This window comes from Halichoeres trimaculatus, unplaced genomic scaffold, assembly GCF_033239565.1.
Source record: "Halichoeres trimaculatus isolate MK-OKI-2021-1 unplaced genomic scaffold, fHalTri1.1 fHalTri1_scaffold_2, whole genome shotgun sequence".
In the NCBI taxonomy this organism is placed as follows: Eukaryota; Metazoa; Chordata; class Actinopteri; order Labriformes; family Labridae; genus Halichoeres; species Halichoeres trimaculatus.
In genome coordinates this window covers 3578986-3606268 of record NW_027437180.1, presented here as the reverse complement: position 1 = coordinate 3606268, position 27283 = coordinate 3578986, and the positions used below count along the sequence as shown (strand labels likewise).

Below are 27283 nucleotides of genomic sequence, written 5' to 3'. Positions count from 1 at the left end.
GAAATAGAGAACTGGACAAACCTCTGGAGGATCACCCTCAACCCAAATAAAACTCAACTGGTCATCTTCACCCGCAACCCAAGACTCAGGTCACCAAATATCACAGTCACTCTTCATAACACTCAACTTCCGATCAGCCACAGTGCCACCTTCCTTGGCACCACATTCCAAACAAACATGTCCTGGACCACCCACATCACTACAGTCGAGCACAAAGCCAACAATAGACTAAACCATCTCAAAGCCCTCTGCGGCAAGCATGGCGCCTCACCCACAACAATAATAAAAGTATACCTTGCATACATCAGACCACTCCTCGAATTCTCAGTACCAGCATGGATCACCGCCTCCAACTACCAAACCCAACGATTGCAGAGAATACAAAACAAAGCAATAAAACTGGCCTACAGACTACCATCTTTCATAAATACGGACTACATACACACACTCTCAGGACTCCAGACTATTAAAGACCGACATATAAGACTGACCAGACAATACATCCAATCAGCCACAAACAACCCAGCCCTCAGCAAAACAATCATGGAAGCAAAGGACCTGATTAATACACCCCTCTCTATCATCATAAACTCTGATGACAAACAAACATGATCCCTCTTAAATTCCCATCAACCCAATAAGCTCAACATGCAGCTGCCTGAGGAAATGACCACACACGCATGCACGCACACACAAAATCATTAAAAAAAAAAAAAAAAAAAAAAAAAAAAAATTAAAAAGGGTGTGTATGTCAGTGTGAACATGTATATGTGTATATATGTAGAGATATGTGTGTGTGTGTGTGTGTGTGTGTGTGTGTGTGTGTGTGTGTGTGTGTGTGTGTGTGTGTGTGTGTGTGTGTGTATGTATGTCTATATGTATGTAAACAGATGTATGTGTATATATGCATGTGTATTCTTCCATGTCTTATGGATTACAATAGACAAGTGATCGCCTTGGTCTCCATGTGTCTCCATGTGTCTTGTGCCTTGAGTCCCCCCGCCCCTCCCTCCTCTCAACCAAACAGATGGACAGAAAAGGGCAGAGAAGCTCTGAGCTGTCCCACCAGGCCCAAGAGGAAAAGTGCGAAGTACTGAAACTATTCGACTTTGAAACAAGCTGCAACAACCATGAGTGGAAGAGGAAAGGGAGGAAAAGGACTCGGTAAAGGAGGCGCTAAGCGTCACCGTAAAGTCCTCCGTGATAACATCCAGGGCATCACCAAGCCCGCTATCCGCCGTCTGGCTCGCCGTGGCGGAGTCAAGCGGATCTCCGGTCTGATCTACGAGGAGACCCGCGGGGTGCTCAAGGTCTTCCTGGAGAACGTGATCCGTGACGCCGTCACCTACACCGAGCACGCCAAGAGAAAGACCGTGACCGCCATGGACGTGGTTTACGCTCTGAAGAGACAGGGACGCACTCTGTACGGATTCGGAGGTTAAACCATTTCTCTGACTGCTTATGACAAACAAAGGTCCTTTTCAGGACCACCCACTGTCCTCATGTGAAGAGCACATAATCCCTCAGTGAATGTTACTATTATTAGGAACATTACAATATAGCATTCTCATTTAACTCGGATTACACAGAGCAGACTCCGACCTGTCAGGTTCACCCACTCAAAGCCTGTGATGTTCACTCTGTACAGTGTCTGGAACCTGCTGGATGTGATCTCTGATATGTAAAGGTGAGGGCTGTGTTCAGAAACCGTTTCAAGCCTATTGTGGAAGAGAGAAAATCAAGGTGGTAATGGAGGGAAATCGTCTTTACAGTTCAAATCTTGTTAATTATAATTTTTAACATTGTGGTATGCAGAGCGGACATTACTTTCTAGATGTGCACATAGAAAGAAAATTCTTGCCGCGGAGTCTTGAACATATTGACGTTTGTGGAGCCCAGCTTCCCCTTCTTTTTTATCTTCCAGCAACATTTCGCCTCTGTCATCATTTATGCACCCGTTTTCTGTGGAATCCAGTGTTTCAGTCCTTCCTGTGTTTTTTTTTTTTTTAATTCAAGCTACGTAGATCATCAACCTGTAGAAAAAATTCCTTCAGTGCATTGGCCTTTTTGAGTGACAAATACTTCCTTTGACTTTGATGCTTTTCGGTGAATTGTCTCCTTTAAGTAGAACAGAATGGATTAGAATAAAATAGAGTAGAATAGAATAGAATAGAATAGAATAGAATAGAATAGAATAGAATAGAATAGAATAGAACAGAATAGAACAGAATAGAATATGATATGCTTTATTTATCCCGGAGGAGAAATTCAGGGAATAGAACTTTGTCATTGCAACAAGTGCGACGAAGTTGCAATTTTTTTCCTTCAGGCTTATCGTGAAAGCACCTGGAAGTAACCCGCTGTATCAAGTATCAGAGACATTCAAACAGCCCTGAAAACCTGCGAGAGAAACTGCTTGACTCATTGCCACCAGTAATGAAGAAGTGATGAAATGACTCGCTTTAGCTGGAAGTGGATAACTCTAAAGAGAGCTGTTGGTTTGTCTTGATGGCAGAGCTGGTAAACATATCAGTACTGATATTAATGGTTCAGGGGAGATTATTATAGATAAATATTAATGCACAGCAGTAATGTATTATCTAGAGTGAGGAAAATACTCGTTACAGATGTGAGTGGGTGGCTCTTAAAAGAGCCGTTGGGTGGTGTTGTCAGCAGAGCTGTTTACTTGGAGCTGGTGTACTTGGTCACAGCCTTGGTGCCCTCGGACACGGCGTGCTTGGCCAGCTCACCGGGCAGCAGCAGGCGGACGGCGGTCTGGATCTCCCGCGACGTGATGGTGGAGCGCTTGTTGTAGTGAGCCAGACGAGAGGCCTCACCGGCGATGCGCTCGAAGATGTCGCTGACGAACGAGTTCATGATGCCCATAGCTTTGGACGAGATCCCGGTGTCGGGGTGGACCTGCTTCAGGACCTTGTAGACGTAGATGGCATAACTCTCCTTCCTGGTCCTCCTCCTCTTCTTGCCGCTCTTGGTGGCTTTAGACACGGCTTTCTTGGAGCCCTTCTTGGGCGCTTTCACTGTCTCAGGCATATTTGCTGGCTGTTCACTCAGACGATGACGGACTTTAGCCGGGGGCGCTTTTTTAAAGGCTCCTCCATGCAGATAAAGCCGTGCTGCAGCTCATGCAGGATTGGCTGGGACTGGGGTTTGGACTGGGGTCCGAACTGAGGGGGGAGGTTTTGGCTTTGTCTCAAATCCTCGAGCGGTTCCCGCTTCATCCGTGCGCCAAATTTCTTTGTGCGTCTTGATCCAGTCATCAGTTGTGTCTTTTTTTTTTTTCGTTTGAGCATGAATTGAATGTCCAGAGTCTCACAGAAAACAGCACAGAGAATGAGAAGAGACACTTTCTGCAGTTTAAAAAGAGTTTGGAAAAAAGGAAATCAAGTGTCAGCCGCTCCATCAGACTTTCTGAAAGCACGGGAGGGTTTGGAGATAATTTTCTGTCTGTGACAAAGGCTTTGTGCAGTTTGTCAGATTTATGTCTGATCTGAATTAATCAAGAGTTCTCACTCCAACATACAGCTCCAAACTCTTACTAATAATAACGAACAATCAGAGTTTACTTTTCCCCAGCGTTGAGCATGCATGCTCCAAAACACAAGCACTCAAACAACTATTATAATCAAATGAAAATAATCAAATTATTATTGAATAATTACACTAAATATCATTGCATTAAGTTTTTCTGTGACATCAGAGTTTGACTATAAATTCGACCACTGTTTTTTTTTCTTTTTTTTTCAGCATCAAAATCAGACTTTGTATTTCAAAAAACATCAAATTTCTAGCACCAATTGTTTTTTCTTCCTTAAGTTTGGTTTCAATGTTGACAAAAATTCGAATTCATTAAGCAGTTGGTTTTAAATCCTTAATTAGAAGTGCTCTGTAAAGAAATTTGAGTATATTTTTTTAAATTTTTATTATTTATTTTTATGATTTATGAATTAAAAATAACTGTAAGCAATATTAGTCCAAACTCTGGAAGCATCCATGGCAATGTGTAGATAATCATTTTTAGATTGATGATGATCTAGAGGAAAATGTTTATCCATCCTCTTGTTTCTAAAGCCACACTCAGGCTTATTACACTTTGGCACTACAGTTACTCATCGCTCTCAGATCAAACAAAAAACAAACATTCAATGTTTGGTGAAGGTGGCAGTGCAACCACAGGAGGAGATTATGACTTGTTCCCTTTAATGTTTAGGGAACATCAGGCTTTGTTAGGTTTCAGTGTAAACAAGAGGGAACGTTCTCCAAACGTTAGATCTTGATTTGGGTCTAACTAACCTTTGGAAAACCATCGGGTTACGTTCTCCTTAGGTTCTGTGTTACTAGAGTAAAAGAGTGTAGTGTAAAAGAAAATGATATTAAAAACTTCACATTCTCAAAAAATTTTAACATTAAACAAAATCATCATCCTCAAAATATTGACTGTTCAAAAAAACAAGTGTCAGATGAAGCAATGTCTTGTAGTGACGATGGCATCAGCCGATGGATCATCTGTCAGTCAGCTCTAACAGCTGTTTGTGTGTCTGCACATGTGCGCTGTCATCACCCAAACATAAACAGTAACAGAGCTTCATCAACCTGCTTAAAAACACTTTCACACAAAGAAAACCTGCTCTCTGTTTTATTGTGACCTGTCAACAAGCACACAGATCACTTCACCAGTAAAAAGGTTTCATTATAAAATTATTTATTATTCATTTACCTTTAACTAGTACACATCTGATTGTAACCCAGAAACGAATTAATTTAACTCGGGAACACTGGACATCAGTTATAAATCTCAGGAGAACACAAACTGTGTTTTGCTTTACAAATCCCATGCTCATGAACAAAACTTTATAAACTCCTGAGGAAATGTAACAGGTGGAAATGTGTGTGTCACGTGAGCAGTGGGGTGTATTCTGAGATGATGAATTGTCTTGCTGTATATATTTTTTACAAGTTTGATTTATTTTATGTCAAACTTTTTAAAACTGAATATGTCCAGAAATCACTGAGAGAGATTTTTTTTTCAAACTTCCTGTGACATCCAGAAAGAGCATAAGAGTGTGGCTCTTATCGTCTAATTCAAGGCACTTTGTCAAGGAAGATTTGTCAGGTGGACCTTGCGGGCCCCCAAAGTATCCTCTTAATATTTTGTCCCCAAATTTACTGTTTTTATCAAAATCTCTTCAGGAGAAATAGAAGAATCAGGATGTGTAACTTGATTAATAACTAATAATTTGGCTTGTGTGCACCCCCTAATAAAGACTTACATAGAGAGAAGGACTAAAGCTGAGAGGGGTGAAGAGGCTTTGCGTCTCCTCTTCCTCTCTCTGTTAGTCTTCATCCTTCTCTGCTTTATATCTCCTATCTCTCTGTTAGACTGCCACAAAGAAGACTCAGCATACCTACAGCCATCAGGCTTTTTTTTTATTTGCAAACAGAAGATGAGCTGACAGATGATTGAATTTTCCCATGACAGTAAACATACTGTACACAACTTCAAATAACTGTAATACCTTGAATTCATGCTTACCACAGTGACCAACAAAGTTTTATTGCCTTGACAGCTCATTTTCCATGAGGAAGGACATCATCCTCCTTTTTTTACCTGATGTTGTTCAGCACCTCGGACAGCTACAAGAATACGACACTCCCAGAGGAGGAGGAAGACACAGAGGGAGTGAATTATGAGAAAACTTTCGGTTTCTGTAGCAAGAAGTAACAAAAACAAAGAGTCATTAAAAGTTCAACATCAAAAGATGTTTCTGTAGACTCCACATCATGTGTAAGCTGCAGTGTCATCCTATGATGTAAACATGAGCAAAACATGATGAAGCTGTTTGAACAGCCTAGATTAAACAGGAATCCCTCCTCCAGTCAAGACTGAAGCAGTTTTTCGTGGTGTGAGTCATGGTCTAAGTCCTTACTTGGAGTTTTGTGTTAGTTCAAAGTCGACAGTCTGGGAAGCTAAAGCAGGTGTGTTTGAGACCCTCATAGAGGATCACATGGTTTCTGAATAACTCTTCCTCAAGCAAACACAGGATTTGTTTGGGTCTTTCATCAACTTATTTCCTCTTAGACAATTTATCATTAGAATCTAAAACGATTCAGCACTTAAAGCACAATTCCTGCTGTGGTTATCGCTTTCAATTCCAGGTTGAAGGTTCGACGCAGGAGCTCCAAACCACCACTGTGTGGCAGCATTGGGTTGTTCAATGGAGCAGTGATCTGCTGAGGTGATTGTTGACCTCTTGACTGGCTCATTAATCTGTCCAAACTTTTACTCCATCGTTGGAGTGTCTATTTTTTGTTTGACGTGAAGTGAAATCATTATTGTAGGTAATCATAGGCATATATTCACAATGTCGACCATTGGATAATGATTTAGTGATTGTATTTGTGATGTCTTATCAAGACTTCTGTCTGACTCACATTTTCTAGGTATGTCAGCTCTTTAGTTGGGTGTTGTGGCTTATTACACACAAGCCACCAAAGTTTTATTTTGTGAGGACATTCCTGTTGTGATGGATGTCCTGCTGCAGGTCAGTGTGTATGAAACGCTTTGTGAACACATCATCACAGAGGGGACATCATCTGTGTGGACTGAGGTGGTTCTTTAAAGAGCTTTGATTTAACTCACAGAACAGGTTTTACCTGATGTGGTTCAGCACCCTGGACAGCAGGAGCAGCGCTACACTCCCAGAGGAGGAGGACACAGAGGGAGTGATGGACTCTGTGGATGAAGGTAAAAGACACAATTGAAGAAGCATTGAATCTGAAATGTTTCTGTGCTCTCCTCACTATGTGTGAGTGGCCTAACTGTGTGAGCATATGGTGAAAAATAAACTTGAAGAGAAGCAAAGAGAGAAACACAAACATCATGAAGCTGATGGAGCTGTGACTGGACAGGAATTCCTCCTCCAACAAACTGAAGCATCATTAGTCGATGGTTCGACTGAGTCCTGAGTTAAAAACCCATCTGAGTGAAAAGCCTTCAGTCAGGTAGGTGAACTTGAAAACAGGAGTTGGGACAATTGAAGCTGATCACATGAGATGTGAGGAACAACTCCTCCAGCCAACACGGGGTTAGTCTATGTATCACAATCTTAACTTTTTCTCTCAGACGTAAAACGTCACGTCGGTTTGAGGAAATAGTGATTCTTCTACTGACGTAAATGGTTTGATGATGCAGGTTAGACTGATGCCACCACAGGGTGGAGGTTAATCATAAACACTGGGTCGATAAGTTTTCATTTCCCCATCATCAGTATGGAGGACTAAACGTGCCAAAATGAAATATTTAAATACATCATTAATTAAAAAAGAAAACTGAATTAAATACATAATTGAATAAATCAATAAATGTGTCAATAATTATTACAAATTGCAAATAAATCACGAAATAATTGAATGAATATATAATATTTCTTTAACTAGATAAAAGTGTCGTGAAATACTTTAATAATTAATTAAATGTGTCATTAATTATTTACAATGTTTACTTGTCTGATGTAAAAAAACAAATTTACTTACTTAAGTATCTATTTTATAAGTATTATCTTGTTGCTATACCTGCCGTGGTTTGCGAGCGTAGAAGAGTTGCAACTTGTTGTTGTATCGGCTACAGTCGTCACCCAGCGCAGGCGCTCTCCTCCGTGGAGGGGGTAGGAATCCTGGCATGGGTAGCTACCTTGGCACAACACCGGCCCAACCGCTCATATGAAAAGCAGCACAGATCACGGCTCCTGAGCAAACTGTCCCTGGAAGGGAGCTGCAGCTCAGCATGCAGAGGGGGATTGGAGACGGATGTCCAGTTTTGTGAAATAAACGTTTCCCAGAGCAGGTTTAAGTGACCTTTTGCTCCAGTAATGTAGCTTAACCTGCTTCGATGCACAGAGAAAGCTTGTGTGATGATGATCCTGAAGTCATTCAGCTAACTGAGTTAGCCTGGAGGAACAGGGCTCTGGTCCACGTGTATTTGGCAGCCCAGTACGGGAGAAGCAATGGAGAACTTCTTCTAAGTTAGCAAACACTCTAAGGTCTAAAAGATATGTTATTAACTCAGTGTAGAGCTCATGCAGACCCTCAGTGATAGCTGCTGTTAGTTTGTTTGACAGGGGACTGCTGAGTCTGGCAACCGTGACTCAACTATCATAGGTCCCATCCACTGAGCTAGATTGGTGAGAGTGACGGATAAAAATTAATTCATGATGTGCTGCGTGGGGGGGATCATGAGTTAATAAAACAAATATTTTGTGAATTGATTAAATGAGTGATTCATGGGAGAAAGATGCATTGCATTTTGTATGTCTTTTTGAGACTTCCGTTTGATTGATATTTAGAGCGGGATTCGGCTCTTTTGTTGGTGTGGTGGCTCTTAAAAGAGCCTTTGTGTTGTTGTTATTGAGCTGCAGACAGTCTAAGCTCTCTCTCCACGGATGCGGCGGGCCAGCTGGATGTCTTTGGGCATGATGGTGACTCTCTTGGCGTGGATGGCGCACAGGTTGGTGTCCTCGAACAGCCCCACCAGGTAAGCCTCGCTGGCCTCCTGCAGAGCCATGACAGCAGAGCTCTGGAAGCGCAGGTCGGTCTTGAAGTCCTGAGCGATTTCTCGGACCAGGCGCTGGAAGGGCAGCTTGCGGATGAGCAGCTCGGTGGATTTCTGGTAGCGGCGGATCTCCCGGAGAGCCACGGTCCCGGGCCTGTAACGGTGAGGCTTCTTGACGCCGCCGGTGGCCGGGGCGCTCTTCCGGGCAGCCTTGGTGGCCAGCTGCTTCCTGGGAGCTTTGCCCCCGGTGGATTTCCGAGCGGTCTGCTTGGTTCTTGCCATGCTGTCTTCTTTCTCTGACTTGGAGAAATATATGAAGCAGAGCGGAGCCTTGCTGCTCTTAAAGCGGAGGAGCGGCTGTGAAACGGTGACGCTGCTTGAGAGCTCCGGCTGCTGATTGGTGAGAGGCCGCTCCTGGAGCTCAGCCCCGCAGAGGAGGGGGACAGAGCCCCCGCTAAGGCTCCGCTGCTCATTAGAGAGCGTGCTGGAGCGGAGCTGAGCTCGGGCCGCCCTCTGCTGCTCTGCTCCAAGCCTCTTTACTGGTTGGTGCGCCGGGGAAATGCGCGCGCTCTCAGCCTATATCAGGGAGACTTTGAGCCGGAGGGGACATAACTTCTCTGAGTCCAGACTTACGAAAGACTAAGCATGAGTGGAAGAGGCAAAACCGGCGGCAAAGCCAGAGCTAAGGCCAAGACCCGTTCATCCCGTGCCGGGCTCCAGTTCCCCGTGGGTCGTGTCCACAGGCTGCTGCGCAAAGGAAACTATGCCCAGCGTGTTGGAGCCGGTGCCCCCGTCTACCTGGCGGCTGTGCTGGAGTACCTGACCGCTGAGATCGTTAGTTACGTATTGTAACTCCAGATTCTATGAGTATAGGCGCAGCCCTTTAAGGCTATCGCTAGTGGGTTTACCCTCGCGCGTCAGCGCAGCACTGAAAAAAACTTAGTCCACGCCCACCCACGTGATGGGCCTCCCGCGCTACCTGCCCATAAATAGCCGCGGGTTCATACAATCTGCTCCCGATAACAGCCTTTTTCTTCAGCTGATAAGGGGAACCAGTGAGGCCCATAGCTTAAAGGGCTGCGCCTATACTCATAGAATCTGGAGTTACAATACGTAACTAACGTTCTATTTCGTATAGGCTTCGCCCTTTAAGGCTATCGCTAGTGGGTTAAAGGCGAAGCAGGATGTAGTCAATGCCTCACTGGGTCCTCATCCGAAAACCCAGCATCAAAGCTTCCAATAAACTCAGGCACGCACACAATCTCATTCACAGAACCCTGAATCATGTGAACTCCTGTGCCCTGTATGCGCAGAACGTGCGCACACAACTGCCTGATGATGTGATCCCTACCAGCCACCAGATAATGACTATTCATAATCATAAGGGCTGGCACTGCTGGTCTGTTGCTGAAAAGCAGAGAAGACGACCGTTACGCATTGTAACAGTCAAGCAATGAACAGAACAGACCCAATAACACATCCGTCTCAGCCCCAGATAAGGAATACTCCTGATCCATAAGCTGACTCCGCTGGTCTGTTGCTGAAAAGCAGAGAAGACTATTGTTACGCACTGTAACAATCAACAATGAACAGAACAGACCTAAAACACATCAGTCTGTTGCTGAAAAGCAGAGAAGACGATCGTTACGCATTGTAACAGTCAAACAATGAACAGAACAGACCCAATAACACGCCTGTCTCATCCAGAAGCAGAATGAATCCATTCATGTCACAACACCTCACTCTGATAGGATTCCTAACACAGAGTGGGACATAGAGAAGAGAGAGACATCTCTCAGATAAAACCGCACAAACGAGCATGGGGAAGACCAAGATGCTGCAGCGCAGATATCTTCCACTGACATCCCACTGTGCAAAGCCACAGAAGAGGAAATTCCTCTCGTAGAATGTGCTCTGATATGTTCAGGAGGAACACAGCCAGCTGACACATAAGCCTGTGAAATAGCCTCACACAGCCAATGTGACAGGCGCTGAGCAGAGAGAGGGCGCCCCTGCGAGTGCTCTCTGTAATGCACAAATAAACGCTGAGAGTGACGCAGCGTGGCCGTGCGCTCCACGTAACCTGACAGAGCGCGCACAGGGCAAAGAAGGTGTGATGCAGCCTCCTCCTCGGAGTCATGTGGAGGAGGGAAAAAACCCTCCAACTTAATAACTCTTGATCTAAAAGAGCTATTAATGTTCTTAGGCATGTAGGAAGGGTTCGGGCGTAAAACAGCCGAGCTGCAATCTCCCTGAATGTGCAGGCAAGATGGAGCAACTGAGAGGGCTGACAGATCACTCACTCTCTTAGCTGAAGTAAGAGCTAAAAGCAGAGCTGTTTTGAGTGATAAAAACTTTAGAGAGATTTGAGACAGGGGTTCAAACGGAGCCTTGCTCAACGCCCGTAAAACCAGAGATAAATCCCACTGAGGAGCAAAGGAGCGAGAAATCGGTCTGTCTCTCCTCACGCCTTTGAGGAAGCGTTTCATCAGTGGGTGACTAAACACAGTTCTGTCACCAAAACCTTCGTGACAAGCTGAAATCGCAGCTGCATAAGTTTTAACCGTGCTAAAAGCCAAACCTCTGTCCATTAGGAGCTGGAGGAAAGACAGCACGCGAGGCAGAGGACAAGACACTGGATCCAAGCCTGACTCCATGCACCAGCGCTGAAAAGCTGCCCATTTCCCCGAGTACGAAGCTCTCGTGGATGCAGCTCTTGCGCTCTGGATTGTGCGCACGACCTCGGGAGAGAGTCCGAGCCTCTCTAAGCGCTCCCTTTCAGCGGCCAGGCCCACAGACGCTGACCTATCACAGGGAAACTCCTGATCGTTCCTCCTGCTTGGGAGAGAGCATCCCCCCGCCACGGAATCATCCATGGCAGGCCCGCAAGCAGGCGCTGTAACCATGGAAACCATGACGCTCCTGTGCGCTCCGGAGCTATGAGGACAGCTGACAGCTGCTCCTCCTGAATCCTCCTCAGAAACCGAGGAATCAGAGGGACGGGCGGAAAAGCATAAAGAAACTTCTTGGGCCAGGGGTGGTGTGAGAACGCATCCACCCCCAGAGGAGGGTTGTCTCGTGTGCTCAGAGAAAACCACAGGGCACACTGAGCGTTTTCTCGCGCCGCGAACACGTCCACCTCTGCCTGCCCGAACCTCGACCAAATCTGAGACACCAGCTCGGGATGCAGGCTCCAGTCTCTCGCCTGAGGACCTCCCCTCGACATGATGTCCGCCCCCCTGTTTAACACACCGGGGATGTACACCGCTCTGATAGAGAGGAGATGTCTGTGCGCCCAACATAACAGCTTTCTGGCTATGTCCAGCAGCTGCGCCGAGCGCACGCCGCCCTGACGGTTTATATAAGCCGCTGTTACTTGGTTGTCTGTGTGTACCAGAACATGCTGCTTCTGTAAAACAGGAGTGAAATGCTGAACCACTTTCCACACTGTCAGAAGCTCCAACGCATTTATGTGGAGAGACATGTGAGCTGGCCACTGTCCTCCCACAACCTGAGAAAGACACGTGCCCCCCCATCCCGAGAGAGAAGCATCCGTGAACACCGAAACGTGACACGATGCCTTCCCTAACGGGACCCCCGATCTCAGGACTCCGGGGTCGTTCCAGTGATCCAAATCGGGAAACACTGAGGGGGAAACTAACACCATGCGTCTCCGCTGACGCACCGGGTCGATGCGCAGACGGATGAACCATCTCTGCAGCCGCCTCATGTGAAGTAGTCCCAGCGGTACTACCACATGGGCCGCTGACATCATGCCGAGCAGGCGCATAATGGAGACTGCTGTCACCACTCTGCCGGGGACAACTCGTCTGAGGAGGGCTGTCAGAGTCTCCGACCTCTCCTGAGATAGCCGCGCGCTCATTGTGGCTGAGTTCAGCTCCACTCCCAGATAAATTATCTGCTGAGACGGAAAAAGCGAGCTCTTTTCCAAATTGATAGCGAAACCCAGGTTCGACAGGTGAGACACCAACACCTGAGTCTGAGCTGCCGCCTCCTCTCTGGAACGAGCCAGCAAAAGCAGGTCGTCCAGGTAAAAGAGAACTCTCATCCCCCTCCTGTGTAGTGGCTGCAGAGCTGCTTCCACACACTTGGAGAACGTGCGGGGAGCGAGAGAATAACCGAAGGGAAGACGATTGTACTGGTATTGGATCCCCTGAAAAGAGAAACGAAGGAATTTCCTGTGTTTCTGAATAATAGGGACGTGGAAGTATGCATCCTTCAGGTCCACCGAGGTGAACCAATCGTTCCCGTGAACGCATTCCAGTACCTGTTTTATCGTCAGCATGTGAAAAGGACGCTGCATTATCACTGTGTTGAACAGTGACAGGTCCAGAATGGGTCTCATCCCTCCCGTTTTCTTGGGGACCAGGAAATAACGGGAGTAAAAACCCTGATTCTCCTCCCCTCGTGGGACTCTGGAGATTACATCTTTCAGCAAGAGCTCCTGCACCTCCTTCTGTAGAAACACACACTGATCCTGTGAGGACAGGTGTGTCTCCAGAATCCCGCTGAACGGTGGGGGAGACGAAGCGAACTGCAGAGTGTAACCCCTGGCGATCAGCCTGTCCATCCACCTGTCCAGCGAACATACGCGCCGCCACTCTGAGCAGCGCTCTGAGAGCGGGCGAGCATGGTGCTGTGGCGCCTTCTCCGAGAGAGAGGTGAGCCAGCTTAAAGCCCTCGCCGCCGCTGCCTGCGTCAGAGAAATCTGAGCTGCAGCACATGGGGGGCTCTGATTGAAGGGCTGATAGGGCTCTTTTTCCACTGACTGAGAAGAGAGGGAAAAAGGCGAAGCCAACCTGTCCACACGGAGCAGAGAATCTCTGTCCGTGGGCTCATGAATATTTAATTTGGCATCAGCCGGAGCAAACAGGGAGCGCTCCGTGTGTGAAGGAGCGGTGTGCTGCTTTGATGACTCGCGGCCGTGCTGCTCGTTAACCGAAGAGTTAACAGCAGCAGGCTCGCTCTGTGTGGGGGCTGTGTGATCACCGTCCGCTGCCGCATCAGCGGGCCGGACCGGCGGGAGGGAAGGGAAACAGCTCAATATATGAGAATCGTGGGTGGCTCTGAAAAGAGCCGTTGGTTTTGGAGGCGTATCCACGCCATCTCTTTTCCCTTCTTTGCTACACACAACCCCCGCAAGGAGTCATTGTCGCCTGCTCTGCTTCCGTGGCGGCTCCGCAGGGGGATTGGACCAGGAGCATGCCACCCGTCGATGTTTGGCACCACGCTGACGAGCTGGCTGTGCCGTGGCAAACGACGGATCTGGAGGAGGAGGCCGGGGAGGAGGTGGGGCAGGAGGACGGGAGACTGAAGCCGTAGAAAACTGCGGACGTCTTAGAGGTCTCTGAAGCTGGTCCCGGCGGTCCCGCCAGCGACCTGCTGGGCGCTGAGCGCCGGTCACATGCCTCCGGATCTTCTCCTCTTCCTCTGACGTCTTCTGCATGTGCTCAACAAGTGAATGCAGTTGTTGTCCGAACAGCGCGTCAGAGGAGATGGGGCCTTCCAGCAGCTCCTTCTTCACTGGCTCGGGAATTGAGGTGGACAGGCCGAGCCACATGTTCCGGTGGATCTGGTGCTGCCAGGCCATGACACGGGAAGAAGCCACCGCTACCGAGGCGCAGAGCGGGATGATCGCGCTCGCTGCCTTGCTGAGCTCCTCAGCTCTCTCCGCCAGCTTCTCGGGCTCCGCTGCCATCTGCGTGATGGAATACGCCAGCAGGGTAATGTTGTTAGCTGCTGCTGACGCCTGGCTGGCACACTGGTGGGACCTGTCCGCGAAGCGGCCTGTCATCTGGTCCCGCGGGGAGGAAAGAGCCTGTCGGCGGCCACCAATCAGGTTCGGTCGAACCCCGAAGACAGCCGCCAGACCCGGGTCCAAAGGAGGGACGGGCGGGAAGCCCTCAACTGTGAGACCCTCGACCCTGGTGATGGGAGCATACGTTGCCACCGGTGCTCGAAGCTTCCCTGGCTCAGCCATAGCTGCGGTTTGGTATGGAATGATAGCGGGGAAGCGTGGCCAGGTGGGCTCGCGGCGTGCTGTGTGTGCAGCTGCAAAACAGCCCGCCATCTCATCTGGTTCAGCCGGCGTGGGTGCTGCCGGAACGGAGAGCCCTTTATAAGCCGCCGCCCTCTCGATGATGCCGGGGAGCTCCTGGACGAGTGCTCCTATCACCGGCAGAGAGGTGGTCGAGGACAGGGGGACCCCAGCAAAGCCTGAGCGACCTCCCACGTGCTCGTCTTCATAATCAGTATCCTCCAGCTGGAGGGAAACTGACGATGCCTCCTCGAGGGCGGCTTCATCCGAACCCGGCCCTGCGAGGAGGTTGATGGCATCCTCCAAACTGCAAGCGTCGGCGACGACGAAATCATCTTCAGCGGCGTCGGTGAAAAAATCCACCCGGCGCCGCTTCTCCTCCAGGGACAAGTGCTTGCAGTAAGGACATCTATCCGGTAGAGTCAGCGCTTGCCCGGCATGCTCCGGGCCAAGGCAGGACTCACAGCGAGAATGCATGTCGTTGCTCATTATGTAGCCGGTCTGGCATTCCGGGCAGAGTCGGACGGTCTCCGTAGACGCCATGTGTACTGGAACTGAAGTTCTCCTCGTGCTGCTCATAACGGCTGAAGAAAAAGAGGGAGCAGATTGTATGAACCCGCGGCTATTTATGGGCAGGTAGCGCGGGAGGCCCATCACGTGGGTGGGCGTGGACTAAGTTTTTTTCAGTGCTGCGCTGACGCGCGAGGGTAAACCCACTAGCGATAGCCTTAAAGGGCGAAGCCTATACGAAATAGAACCTGGAGTTGGCTGGAAACGCCGCTCGTGACAACAAGAAGACCCGTATCATCCCCCGTCACCTGCAGCTGGCTGTGCGCAACGACGAGGAGCTCAACAAGCTGCTGGGCGGAGTGACCATCGCTCAGGGCGGCGTGCTGCCCAACATCCAGGCTGTCCTGCTGCCCAAGAAGACCGAGAAGGCCGCCAAGAAGTAAAGTCTCATACCTGACTGCTAACAACCCAAAGGCTCTTTTAAGAGCCACACACCTCCACCAGAGAGACAATTTCCTACCAATTTCCTACAGTACCAGAGAGTCAGGGCTACACAAGAAATAGCACAGAAACACTCGGGTCATTTTGGACCCATGTTGTGCAATAAAAGGGAAGTGGTTGAAAAAGTATTTTTTATTCAAAAAGTTTGAATAGAAAGAGTAAAAGAAGTAAGAATTATGTTTTCAAAAATAAATAAATAGTTAAATAAATTTATAAAACAATAACTTCACAGAGAAATTCCTCAAACCCTGATTAAAAAAGAAATTAGTAATTGCAAAGATATTGCACATAAAGTACAGTTCATTCACTTTGGACCCCGAGGTGCATCAAATGGCTACTTAAAGACTAACTGGTAAACAAATAATCTTATAATGATGCATTTTACTGCTGAAGTCATCCCTGTGCTTCTTCAGGTCACAAAATAAACAGAGAGCAGGTTTTCTTCAGGGGGGTATTCCACGAAGCTGGCTAAAGAAGGCTGGGCTATGGCCGGTAAGCGTGGCTTGAATAAGCTGCCACTTCAATCTTAGCTGCAACTCGTTCCACTAACGAGGCTCAGCTGATTTTCAGAGACGCTTATTCAGGCCAGGCTGATCTAAGCTGTGGCTAAGCGCGCGTCCGCGGTAGATAAAAAGCCCCGACGTGTCGATTGTCGAAATGACCAAATCATGTCAAAACCGAGAGCGGAGACGTTTCCCCCAGCGGAAAAAAAAACTCTTCATGGAGTCGTATGATGACTACAAAATGAAAATCACATAAAAGGGTGACACGGTGGCAATTAATAAAGCCAGAGACGCTGCTGGTTCAAGAATATCATGCTTATGTGTCAAATCAACACTGACTGTTTCTGCTGAGTTTGATGACCTTTTTCTTCTCACCCTAAAGCTCCTCACACTGCTGTGGCCCAGAGGAGATTGATCTTGATTAAATTAAAGCTGTTCATATATATAGGCCTTTATACTTCACTTTATACATCAACTCTGACTAAAACAGCAGAAAAAGACATGTAGATGAGATGTCTTTTTTTTTTACTAGAGATGATTCAGCAGTCAGATGAGATGTGTCAGTGATACAGTGCCCTATATTTAAATAAGGAGGAAGACACAAAGTTATCTCACCATGTGGAATCACCTTTACATTATCATCATGATCAGAACGGACCGCCGGTAAAGGAGGGTATTTCTATGGAAATTGTGGCTGTTGTCACCTTTTATATCATAAGACAATTTGTGCCTTTATTCTGTTATATGTTGACTGTACTTTGAGGGTGACAGAAGAAAGAAAATCAGTTATTTTCAAATATTTACCACAAGTGGGATCGAACCCACGCCGCGAATAAAGCATGGATCACCGTACGTCTGTGCCCTACTCTCTAACCTCTCAGCCACCAACTTTCCCACCTTAAGCAAAGACAGTCTAGTATCTGACATGTCTTGACTCACGGTTATTCCAGTCTAGTATAACTGGGGCGGTTCACCTGTCAAAGGATCACGCAGGTGTCCTAAAGCGAGCTCAGGGAGGACGGAAACCTCCCGTGGAGCTGAAGGACAAAAGCTCGCTTGATCTTGATTTCCAGTATGAGTACGGACCGTGGAAGCGGAGCCTCACGATCCTTCTGACTTTTTGGGTTTGAAGCAGGTGTCAGAAAAGTTACCAAAAGGTCTCAGCTTATGGTTCTGAACAAAAACATCATCTATTACAGGTATAGATTAATTTAATGTGACACCTGCAGTTCACAAGGCGTCTTTTAGAAGCTTGTCAGACCTTCTCTGAGAAGCAGCTAAGGTAAGCCTGACGTTTAGCCTGACCGGGACCAGGCTTGTCGCACTGGCTAATTTACCATGGTTACCAAGCCACGCTAGCCCTAAGCCTCGTTTGTGGAACCCAACTCTCGCTAAAGTTAGCGCGGCTAACCCAAATAAGCCAGGCTTTGAGCTAAGCCAGCTTCGTGGAATACCCCCCAGGTGAAAGTTTTTTTAAGCAGGTTAAAAACACAGACAAAGCTCTGTTACTGTTTATGTTTGGATTATTACAGTGCACATGTTCAGACACAAAAACAGCTGTTAGAGCTGACTGACAGATGATCCAGAGGTGATCAGCTGACGTCATCATCACTAAAAGATGTTGCCTCATATGACCTTTTTTAACACTGAATCTTTTACCCTTCCTCTTGTGTTAGGGTCGCCGCTGACCCGTTTTAGTTTTCAAATGCATTAAAGAATGACTTAAAATATGTTTCTTGCATCAGGGCTTTTTGACTTTGTCAGGAACCTTGATTTCAACAAAATTCAACAAAAAAAACTTTTTCTTTCACATTATAAAATGCTCTGGTTGAAATGATATCCTTTGTAGTGTTAGGGTCGATTTTGACCCGGTTATAAAATTAAGATTAAAAAGCAAATTTTAGAGCCAAAATAGAAATCCTAAGTGTACTGTCAGCTAACACACTTAGAGCCACCTCCTCTCCCAATCATGTGAGCTTCAGGCAATGCTCATTTGTCCAGTATTGATGCAAGAAAAAAACAAAACAAAGAAAGATGGCATGTCCACCATGTCAGGTCACTTCAGTCATTTGACTTGCAGAGGGCACATCCCCAATTTGCAGCATAGAAAAATGAAAAGAAGGGTCATGGTGCGTGAAACTTCAGATTCTATTTTTGGAGAAAATGAGGAAGAAGACACAGATCAGCATAGCGATGCAGAGGAGCAAGTTTCTGAGGAAGAGGAGCATAAAGAGTAGCAGCCAGAAGACACAGACACATCTGAGTCTGATGAGGTCACTTGTGCTGAGGCTGCTCCTGTTGAAGGATTCAAGTAAAAAATTGTAGGATCTTTTGGAGTTTGGTACCTCAACATGCAGGGTGAACAGAGTCAGGGCAGCTGCTGAAAATGTCATGAAAATGACCCCTGGTATCTCAATTTTTACTGTGTCAGAATCATTGACAGAAGAAAACATGTTTTCAGCTACTTTTGCCACAAATGTATCTAAACACACACACACACACACACACACACACACACACACACACACACACACACACACACACACACACACACACACACACACATTCTGATAGTTTGGAAAGTAATAAATGATTTCTAATGGTTTTATTGGTTCTTATTTGTTTCAACTTCTAAATTAATATTTTGTGTTGTGACCTGTTCTGTGTTTCAACATGTTCATATTAAAGTCCTATTGCTGACGTTTTTTGTTGTTTTTTCAACATCTATGTTGTTATGGGTTGAAAATGAGCCATAACACCATAGATGTAACATCTATGGTGTTATGGCTCATTTTCAACCCATAACAATAGTTAATTATTTTAAAATGAAAAAATAAATCAGGCAAATTGATTACAGAGATGTGTTCTATACCCCTTAGTAATATTCAGGGAACACAACATCCTTTCATTCATTTCTATGATTCTCTTGAGGTTAATTTTTCTTTTTCTTTTTTTTTTTCAATTGAAATCAGGAGGTATACTTGTAAAAAATGAGCCCAGAGGCCCACAACAAAAATATTAAACACAACATGTTCATGGATATGGAAGCCTAACAAGGTAACCAAGAGATGAGGAAAGAACTGATGATAAGTTTTTGTTTTGTATTTTAAAGCTGATTTAAGACACGGGTGGAAACCGACCTGTTAACACCAGAGATGGTAACAGAAAACTAACACAGGAGGAAGGTTAAGATGATTTTTAATGCTGTATTTTTTGGAGTTTGAAGTTTCATAAAACTTTTAAAAACTGAATATTTTGAGACATGATTTTCTTTTACACTGACTCTAGTAACACAGAACCTAAGGAGAACGTCAGCCTGTGGTTATCTAAAGGTAAGAACCAAATCAGGATCTAACCTTTAGAGATGTTCCTCTTGTTTACACTGAAACCTAACAAAGCCTGATGTTCCCTAAACATTAAGGAACCTTAAAGTTTCTCTTTGATCTGAGAACAATGAGTAACTGTAGTGCCACAGTGTAATAATCCTGAGTGTGGCTTTGGAAAGAGGATGGATAAACATTTTCTTCTTCATCATCATTCATCTGAAAATGATTATCTACATATTACCATGGATGCTTCCAGAGTTTGGACCAATGTTGCTTTTAGTTTTTTAATTTTATTTCTATATAGCTTTAATATTCAGTTTGAAATGCCCTCTGTCATATGAAACTAAAATTTGAAAAAACTTTAATATTTGTTGTAAGCTCAGTGTCCCTTAAACACTGTGTCATACTGTTGCAGAAAATCCACTAAAGACAGGCTTTAAAATAAAGTTCATACCTGGGGGAAAACTGCTAAAAAAGCAAACAATCAAACAAACAAACAGATACTCCGTTTTATAACAGAACACATCTTATTTAGGATTTAAAACAACTGCTTAATCAGTTCGAAGTTTTTCAACATTGAAACCGAATCAAAGGAAGGAAAAATAATAGGTGTTGGAAATATGAAGTTTTTTTTAAAATACAAAGTCTGATTTTGATGCTAAAATAAAAAAAAACAGTGTTAGAAATTCACATTCATTTTTGAGAATGTGTGCTCAACGCTGGGGAAAAGTAAACCCTGATTATTAGTAAGAATGTGGAGCTGTATGTTCGAGTGATAAATCTCAAATAAATCAGACCAGATAATAATCTGACAAACTGCACAAAGCTTTTATCACAGGAGGAAAATGATCTCCAAAGCCTTCTGTGCTTTCTAAAAGTCTGCTGCAGCTGCTGAAAACTTGCTTTTCCTTTTCTTCCAAACTCTTCTTATCATTCTCTGTCCTGCTTTTACTCAGAGTCAGGACACGAAGACAAATCACTTTGTCAGGACGCACAAAGAAATTTGGCGCACGGCGCATTTATGAAGCGGGAACCGCGCAAGAATTTGAGACAAAGCCGAAACCTCCCCCCCCAGTTCGGACCCCAGTCCAAACTCCAGTCCCAGCCAATCCTGCATGAGCTGCAGCACGGCTTTATCTGCATGGAGGAGCCTTTAATAAAGCGTCCCCCGCTCGAACTCCTCATAGTCTGACTGAACAGCCAGCAAATATGCCTGAGACAGTGAAAGCGCCCAAGAAGGGCTCCAAGAAAGCCGTGTCTAAAGCCACCAAGAGCGGCAAGAAGAGGAGGAGGACCAGGAAGGAGAGTTACGCCATCTACGTGTACAAGGTCCTGAAGCAGGTCCACCCCGACACCGGGATCTCGTCCAAAGCTATGGGCATCATGAACTCGTTCGTCAGCGACATCTTCGAGCGCATCGCCGGTGAGGCCTCTCGTCTGGCTCACTACAACAAGCGCTCCACCATCACGTCGCGGGAGATCCAGACCGCCGTCCGCCTGCTGCTGCCCGGTGAGCTGGCCAAGCACGCCGTGTCCGAGGGCACCAAGGCTGTGACCAAGTACACCAGCTCCAAGTAAACAGCTCTGCTGACAACACCACCCAACGGCTCTTTTAAGAGCCACCCACTCGCCTCTAAAGAGATCCTCGTACCATTGAGTATGTGACATCTGTTCGTGCTTGTGCCCATAATGTTGATCGAGTGACGACGCTTTTAATTTCCCACGACCTCTTATAAGTAAACGCTCAGTGGGCTCATTCAGATGTGCGTGGATCTGGCGCCTACATCCTGGTTCATATCAGTTAATTATAACTACCCGTTATGGGGATGTCCCGTTAATGAATCCCACGTTAGCATAGAACACTTTGCTCCTAATTCCTGAAAAATACACAGTTCAAATAAAGGTGTAGAACAGATGTGATCTATTTCTGCATGAGCCAGATCAATCCCTCTAATATTACTTTGACACACACTTAATCACTCTCTACATTTACGTCGTCCTACCTGATAATGGATCCATCAAGTTGATGGTTTTAAAAGAAAGAAATAATAATGAAAAAGGAAACTCGATGTTGACGTTTATTATTGTTATTAGCTAATTAAAAGTGAATCCAAGTCCACAGATATCCACTCAGCACACACGTGTTACACATGTTAAGAAAGGCGCTGGATTGGGCGGAAAATGCGCTGACATGGCAACCTCGCTGACTTGTAGTGAACTCATGATTCAATCATTTAGATAAATACTTGTTGCTGCTCTGTTCTAAAATAATCAGTGGACGCTGACACCAAGGGTCTGATGATGACATTTCCAGTATCACTTACTCTCTATCTGCAGTACGATCGCTTTATACATTATCGCTCATTTATAATCCACACCCATTGAGACTCACTTCTCCCACAGACTAATGCAAAACAAAAAAAAATAAAAAAAATAAAAAAAATGAAGAAAGCATCAAATGAGCTGCATTCTGCAGGAAAAGCGCAGACATGGCAACCTTTGCTGAGCAGGAAATTGTCATTTAGTGTGAGAGGTGTGTGGCTCTTAAAAGAGCCGTTTTGTTTCTTAATTAGATGCTAAGATGATAACAGCTCACTTCTTCTTGGCTGCTGTCTTCTTGGCTTTGGGCTTGGCCACCTTCTTAGCGGGGGCTTTCTTGGCTGCAGGGGCCTTCTTCACGGCCTTCTTGGGGCTCTTAGCGGCCTTGGTCTTCTTGGGACTCTTAGCGGCCTTCTTTGGGCTCTTTGTTGCAGCTTTCTTGGCCGCTGCGGGTTTCTTGGCCTTCTTCGGGGTCGCTGCCTTCTTAGCGGCCTTGGGCTTCTTGGCAGCTGCTGCTTTCTTGGCTGCTGGCTTCTTGGCTTTGGGAGCGGCTTTCTTTACGGGCTTCTTGACCTTCTTCTCTGCCACCTTCTTGTTCATCTTGAAGGATCCGGAGGCCCCGGTTCCCTTGGTCTGGACCAGAGTTCCCTTTGCCACAAGGCTCTTGACAGCGGTCTTGACGCGGGCCTTGTTCTTGTCCACATCGTATCCTCCGGCAGCCAGAGCCTTCTTGAGAGCAGCCAGCGACACGCCGCTCCGCTCCTTGGAGGCAGCCACGGCTTTGAGGATGAGCTCGCCCACGCTGGGGCCGCTCTTGGCCGGCTTGCTGCTCTTCTTCTTGGCCGCTTTGGCCGGAGCAGCGGCGGGAGCTGGAGCTACTTCTGCCATAGTTTACTCAGTTCAGTGAACGCAACAGGAGACGTGAGGAGGATTCTCTGGGTGTAGAGTTGATAAATCCTGGGCGGGAGGCTGTCCTTAAAGCACACATGAGAACCGTAGAGACTCAAGCAAGCAGCAGCTCGTCCACTCAGTCTGAAAGTCGGACAACTTGTGTTTTATCTTTCCCTAAAAATGCTCCAAACGAAGTGTTGTTGGAGAGATCGAGGCTGATTGTAAAAGTAGGAGAAACTGGAGCTTTTCCTCTTCACACTGAACTCATGTTTGTCTCTCAGGTTGTTGAGCTTTTGTTCAGGGAGACTCCAAACATCACAGATTGATCATGGTGATAGCAGCTGCTCATCGACTTGTCCTTCTCTTTTCTTTAATAAATCCATGTAAAACGCATCAATACACTAAAACACCTTTCCTTTCTGTTGTTTACACGTTTCTGTAGAGACACCAAAGAAGAAAAGTTATCCACAGGTTAAGGTTTATTTAGAATATGGTGTTTTTGAGGAAGCAGCAAACACACTGATGTAGGCTGAGGACTGTACAGTTTCTCACTGTGACAGAAGGTGACTCTTGTGATGTCCAGTGTTAGAAAAAATTGATTTAAATGAAAAAATCTTTACTTTTGAGAAGTTACATCACCATATGTATGTTTGTGTTCACTTAGTAATTGGATCTTTGTTTAGAGAAAACATCAAGGTTATAATGAGAGACTTTTTAACGATTGTTTTATTGAAAGTGATCTGGTCTGGAAATATTCTCACAATCTTTTTAGCACAAAATTTGTATTTTTAATAGCATTTAATAAAAGTGTTAAAATGGCAGAGATGTTACTGGAAAGTATCAACTTTATGTTTTTTATATTTTTATTTCACCCCAAAATTCTCTCTTTAGGCACTTGTGCAAACATTGTTATCAACATTTCCATCATTTTAATCTCCCTGATTCCTCTTTGTTCAGTTAATCCTATTTAAAATGAAAACAAATAAAGAAAAAATAATCTTTGTTTTTCAGTTTCCTGTTTATTTTTTTATTGTCATTTACAATAAAGGTAAGTTGAATTACATGCCACATGACTTTTTTTATTTGATTATTCAATTTGTCTGATCATTGTGAGCAGGAAGTTGTTGAGGAGGAGCTTCTCTGTCAGGAGAGCAAAGATGAAGCTGCTTTTATGGTAGTTCCATGCGTGTGGATGGTCAGCTGTGTTTCATTACAACAAACTCAACAAGTGACACAACTTCTGGGTCAGGATGATCTGACAAATCAAATGAAAAATCTAAATAGTCCGTGGCCCGTAAATCAACTGCTCGTTATTTAATCTAAAGCAATACATATCGAAAACTAACTTTGTTCCATTCACATGTAATCATTTCAAAGAGGAAAAAAACACAGAGCAAACTGTTATTTCATGTCCTGTTTTTTTCATAATTAAATATCAATTGAAGGAATTCTCCACAGTTTCTTCACTGAGTGCTCGTCTCTTTGAAGGATCAGCCTGATGGAGTCACTGTATCCATACTGAACTGAAGACATGTTTACCAGAAAACATTGATGAATTATCTATAGTTAATATAAAAGAATCCACTGGTTTTAATTCAAGAAGAGATGAAATGTTATTTACCATCAATGGAAACTCAGCTCTGGCTTTTGTAGCCAGCTCTCAGGTGTCAGAGCGCCATGGACACGTAAAAGGTCAAATTTGACCCCAAGAAAAAAAAGTCAAAATTCAATAAGTGTTGACCACAAGTTTAATAATAATAATAATAATAATAATAATAATAATACTAATAAATGTGATATTTTTAAGTTTTAAATCATTGTTCTAACCTTATTGTTGTCCACCAAAGGCCAGTTATTGACACCAGTGATGTGTGGTGCTCAAAAGCTGCAGCTCTCAGAGCCGACGCTTCATCATGATTCAGAAGAGCTGAATCCCCTCCTGAGAGCTGGAGCCAAACTTCTTTCCTTTCATTGCTCAGCTCCTCAGTCACTCAGCTCTGCTCATGGCAGGACTTTATTTTGATTGATAGCATGGCAGAGATGCATGTGAGGATGTAGGATACTCCCAATAAGTGAGAGCATCTCTGCTATGGACAGCAGAGGAGACACTCTGTCAGGAGACTGGTCCCCACTCAGTGAGGAGAAGACACCAGCTCCATCAACTTTGTTCTTAATCCTCCACCAACTACTTGCCTTGAAGCTTCTCCTGAAGTGTGTGAGGAGTTCTTAATGTTTTTTATTGGAAAGGTTGCCTCGACAAGAGCTTCCATTACATCTCCAGACTCTGACCCCTCTGTCTCTGCACCTTGCTCTGCTGCTTTTAATAAGTTTGAGCCTGTGAGTCTGTCTTTCTTAGAGGATGTGGTGCGTGGTCTCAAGCCCTCAGGCTCCCCCCATGATCCTGTGCCGCCACGATTCTTTAAAGAGGTGTTCCCAAGCATTGCCTTGTATATCCTTTCCATTGTTAATCTTAGTTTGGCATCTGGTGTGGTCCCCGCTAAACTTAAACATGCTGTTGTGCAGCCCCTACTCAAGAAACCTGGTCTTGACCAGTCTGTGTTGGCTAATTTTAGGCCCATTTCTAAGCTGCCATTCCTTTCAAAGATTTTAGAGAAGGTTGTGTTCTGTCAGCTAAAAACTTTTACAGACAGAAATGGGACACTGGAAATGTTTCAATCAGGTTTTAAAGCCCTTCATAGCACAGAGTCTGCTTTAGTAAGAGTTTTTAATGATATATACTCCATCTGTGATTCTGGTGATTATGCTGTGCTGGTTTTACTTGATTTAACTGCTGCTTTTGACACAGTGGACCACAGTATTTTTATATCTCGTTTAAAAAACCAAGTGGGCCTATGTGACACTGCACTTGATTGGTTTAAATCCTATCTGACTGATAGGTCCTTCAGTGTTAATATTTTAGGCTCAGAGTCATCTTCTGCTCCTCTGTCATGTGGGGTCCCACAGGGCTCAGTCTTGGGGCCATTACTCTTTTCTTTGTATATACTGCCTCTGGGGTCTATACTTACAAAGCATGGAATAGCCTTCCATTTCTATGCTGACAACTGTCAGATTTATGTGCCCTTAAAAGCAAAAGATGGCTTCTCAGTCAAACCCCCCCTTGCTTGTCTTGAAGACATTAAATCTTGGTTGGCCCTGAACTTTTTAAACTGTAACGAAAAGAAAACAGAGGTTATGGTGTTTGGACCAAGTGGGCCCTGTGAGTCCACCTCTGTTGATCTTGGACCCCTGACAGTTTATTTTAAATCAACTGTTACCAATCTGGGTTTTAAGCTGGACAGTGATTTTAAACTAGACAGCCAAATTAAAAATGTTGTGAAGTCTTGTTTTTATCACTTAAGGCGGTTGGCAAAGGTCAAATCTTTTATGTCCAGGCAGCACTTTGAAACAGTGATCCATGCTTTTATCTCATCACGTTTGGATTATTGCAACGCACTTAATGTTGGAGTGAGTCAGTCCCTGCTCTCCCGTCTGCAGCTGGTCCAGAACGCCGCTGCACGACTTTTAACCGGTACAAGAAAAAGAGAGCACATCAGCCCAGTACTGGCTTCACTCCACTGGCTGCCTGTGACTTTTAGAGTTGATTTTAAAATTCTTATGTTTGTTTTTAAATGTTTAAATGGCCTTGCCCCGCCTTACCTCTCTGAGCTTCTTCAGCCCTACTCACCCTCTCGGTCCTTCAGGTCGGCTGACCAGCTGCTCCTGCAGGTACCAAGGGTCAGGAAGAAGCTCAGAGGGGACAGGGCCTTCTCTAATGTTGCTCCCCGATTGTGGAACTGTCTTCCCCTGCACATTAGAGAGGCCCCTTCACTGTCCACTTTTAAAACACGTCTTAAAACCCATTTTTATTCTTTGGCTTTTAACTCCAGCGAGACTGAGTTTCTTTGCCTGGTCTTATTCTCTTTTATTTTCTTTTATTCCCTTTTACTTGCTTTTTATTTGCTTTTTATTGTTTTTAAAATGTTTTTCTTTTATTTGTCTGTTTTTAATTATCTGTTTTTATCATTTCATTTGATCTACCTGTAGCACTTTGTCTACAGCTGTGGTTGTTTTTAAAAGTGCTCTATAAATAAAGCTGGTATGGTATGGTATTAACAAAAAGAATCGCTAAATATGTAAATAGTACTTTTTTTCTACATTATTTTTTCTTGTATTTCTTTATATGACTTCAAATTTCTCATTTCATATTCTGTTATCATCATTCTATTTTTAGTTATTGCATTACTGCACTTTTTGTGAGCTGATGTGACAAATAAAATCTCCCAAGGGGGGTCGATAACGAATGTTCTATTTCAAAGAGGCAAAGAGACTTCTTCAAGAACGCTAAAGCAGACATCAGAACACAAGTGGTGTTTTCCAGGTTAGGTAAAAATATGAGGCTACTGGGAAGTGAATTGGGAGCCACTCGGGAGCTGAAGGGGTCGACTGTTCTGGGAGTCGAGCCAAGTCCAAGCTCTCTGAAAACAGTCAAACTCCCTATCCCGGATGTGGACAACAGTCCTGAAACTTTCTCGACAGTAAAACAGCCTTGGAGTGATCATACACGGTGCAGAAAGAGAACAGACATCACCCAGAGGTCAGACGGTGCCTT

The 27283-nt window shown here is 45.1% G+C and overlaps 5 protein-coding genes across 5 annotated transcripts; 2 read left to right on the top strand and 3 right to left on the bottom strand.

Moving 5' to 3' along the window:
• Nucleotides 1-1121: 1121 nt before the first annotated feature.
• LOC141806811 (histone H4) lies at nt 1122-1464 on the top strand. Its single transcript, XM_074692494.1, has one exon. It carries the CDS (start codon nt 1131-1133, stop codon nt 1440-1442), a length of 312 nt encoding a protein of 103 aa, XP_074548595.1. The 5' UTR covers nt 1122-1130; the 3' UTR covers nt 1443-1464.
• Nucleotides 1465-2682: 1218 nt separating this feature from the next.
• LOC141806667 (histone H2B 1/2-like) lies at nt 2683-3051 on the bottom strand. The gene has a single exon (XM_074692299.1). The coding sequence runs from the start codon at nt 3049-3051 to the stop codon at nt 2683-2685; it is 369 nt and encodes a 122-aa protein (XP_074548400.1).
• A 5386-nt stretch (nt 3052-8437) lies between these two features.
• On the bottom strand, nt 8438-8848 carry LOC141806225 (histone H3). The gene has a single exon (XM_074691588.1). The coding sequence runs from the start codon at nt 8846-8848 to the stop codon at nt 8438-8440; it is 411 nt and encodes a 136-aa protein (XP_074547689.1).
• Nucleotides 8849-20673: 11825 nt separating this feature from the next.
• Nucleotides 20674-21042, top strand: LOC141806659 (histone H2B 1/2-like). Its single transcript, XM_074692288.1, has one exon. The coding sequence runs from the start codon at nt 20674-20676 to the stop codon at nt 21040-21042; it is 369 nt and encodes a 122-aa protein (XP_074548389.1).
• Nucleotides 21043-22006: 964 nt separating this feature from the next.
• On the bottom strand, nt 22007-22711 carry LOC141806094 (histone H1-like). Its single transcript, XM_074691329.1, has one exon. It carries the CDS (start codon nt 22669-22671, stop codon nt 22057-22059), a length of 615 nt encoding a protein of 204 aa, XP_074547430.1. The 5' UTR covers nt 22672-22711; the 3' UTR covers nt 22007-22056.
• Nucleotides 22712-27283: the final 4572 nt, after the last annotated feature.

Coding starts and splice junctions, on each gene's coding strand:
- LOC141806667 (XM_074692299.1), bottom strand. CDS start 3,051: ATGCCTGAGACAGTGAAAGCGCCCAAGAAGGGCTCCAAGAAAGCCGTG.
- LOC141806225 (XM_074691588.1), bottom strand. CDS start 8,848: ATGGCAAGAACCAAGCAGACCGCTCGGAAATCCACCGGGGGCAAAGCT.
- LOC141806659 (XM_074692288.1), top strand. CDS start 20,674: ATGCCTGAGACAGTGAAAGCGCCCAAGAAGGGCTCCAAGAAAGCCGTG.
- LOC141806811 (XM_074692494.1), top strand. CDS start 1,131: ATGAGTGGAAGAGGAAAGGGAGGAAAAGGACTCGGTAAAGGAGGCGCT.
- LOC141806094 (XM_074691329.1), bottom strand. CDS start 22,671: ATGGCAGAAGTAGCTCCAGCTCCCGCCGCTGCTCCGGCCAAAGCGGCC.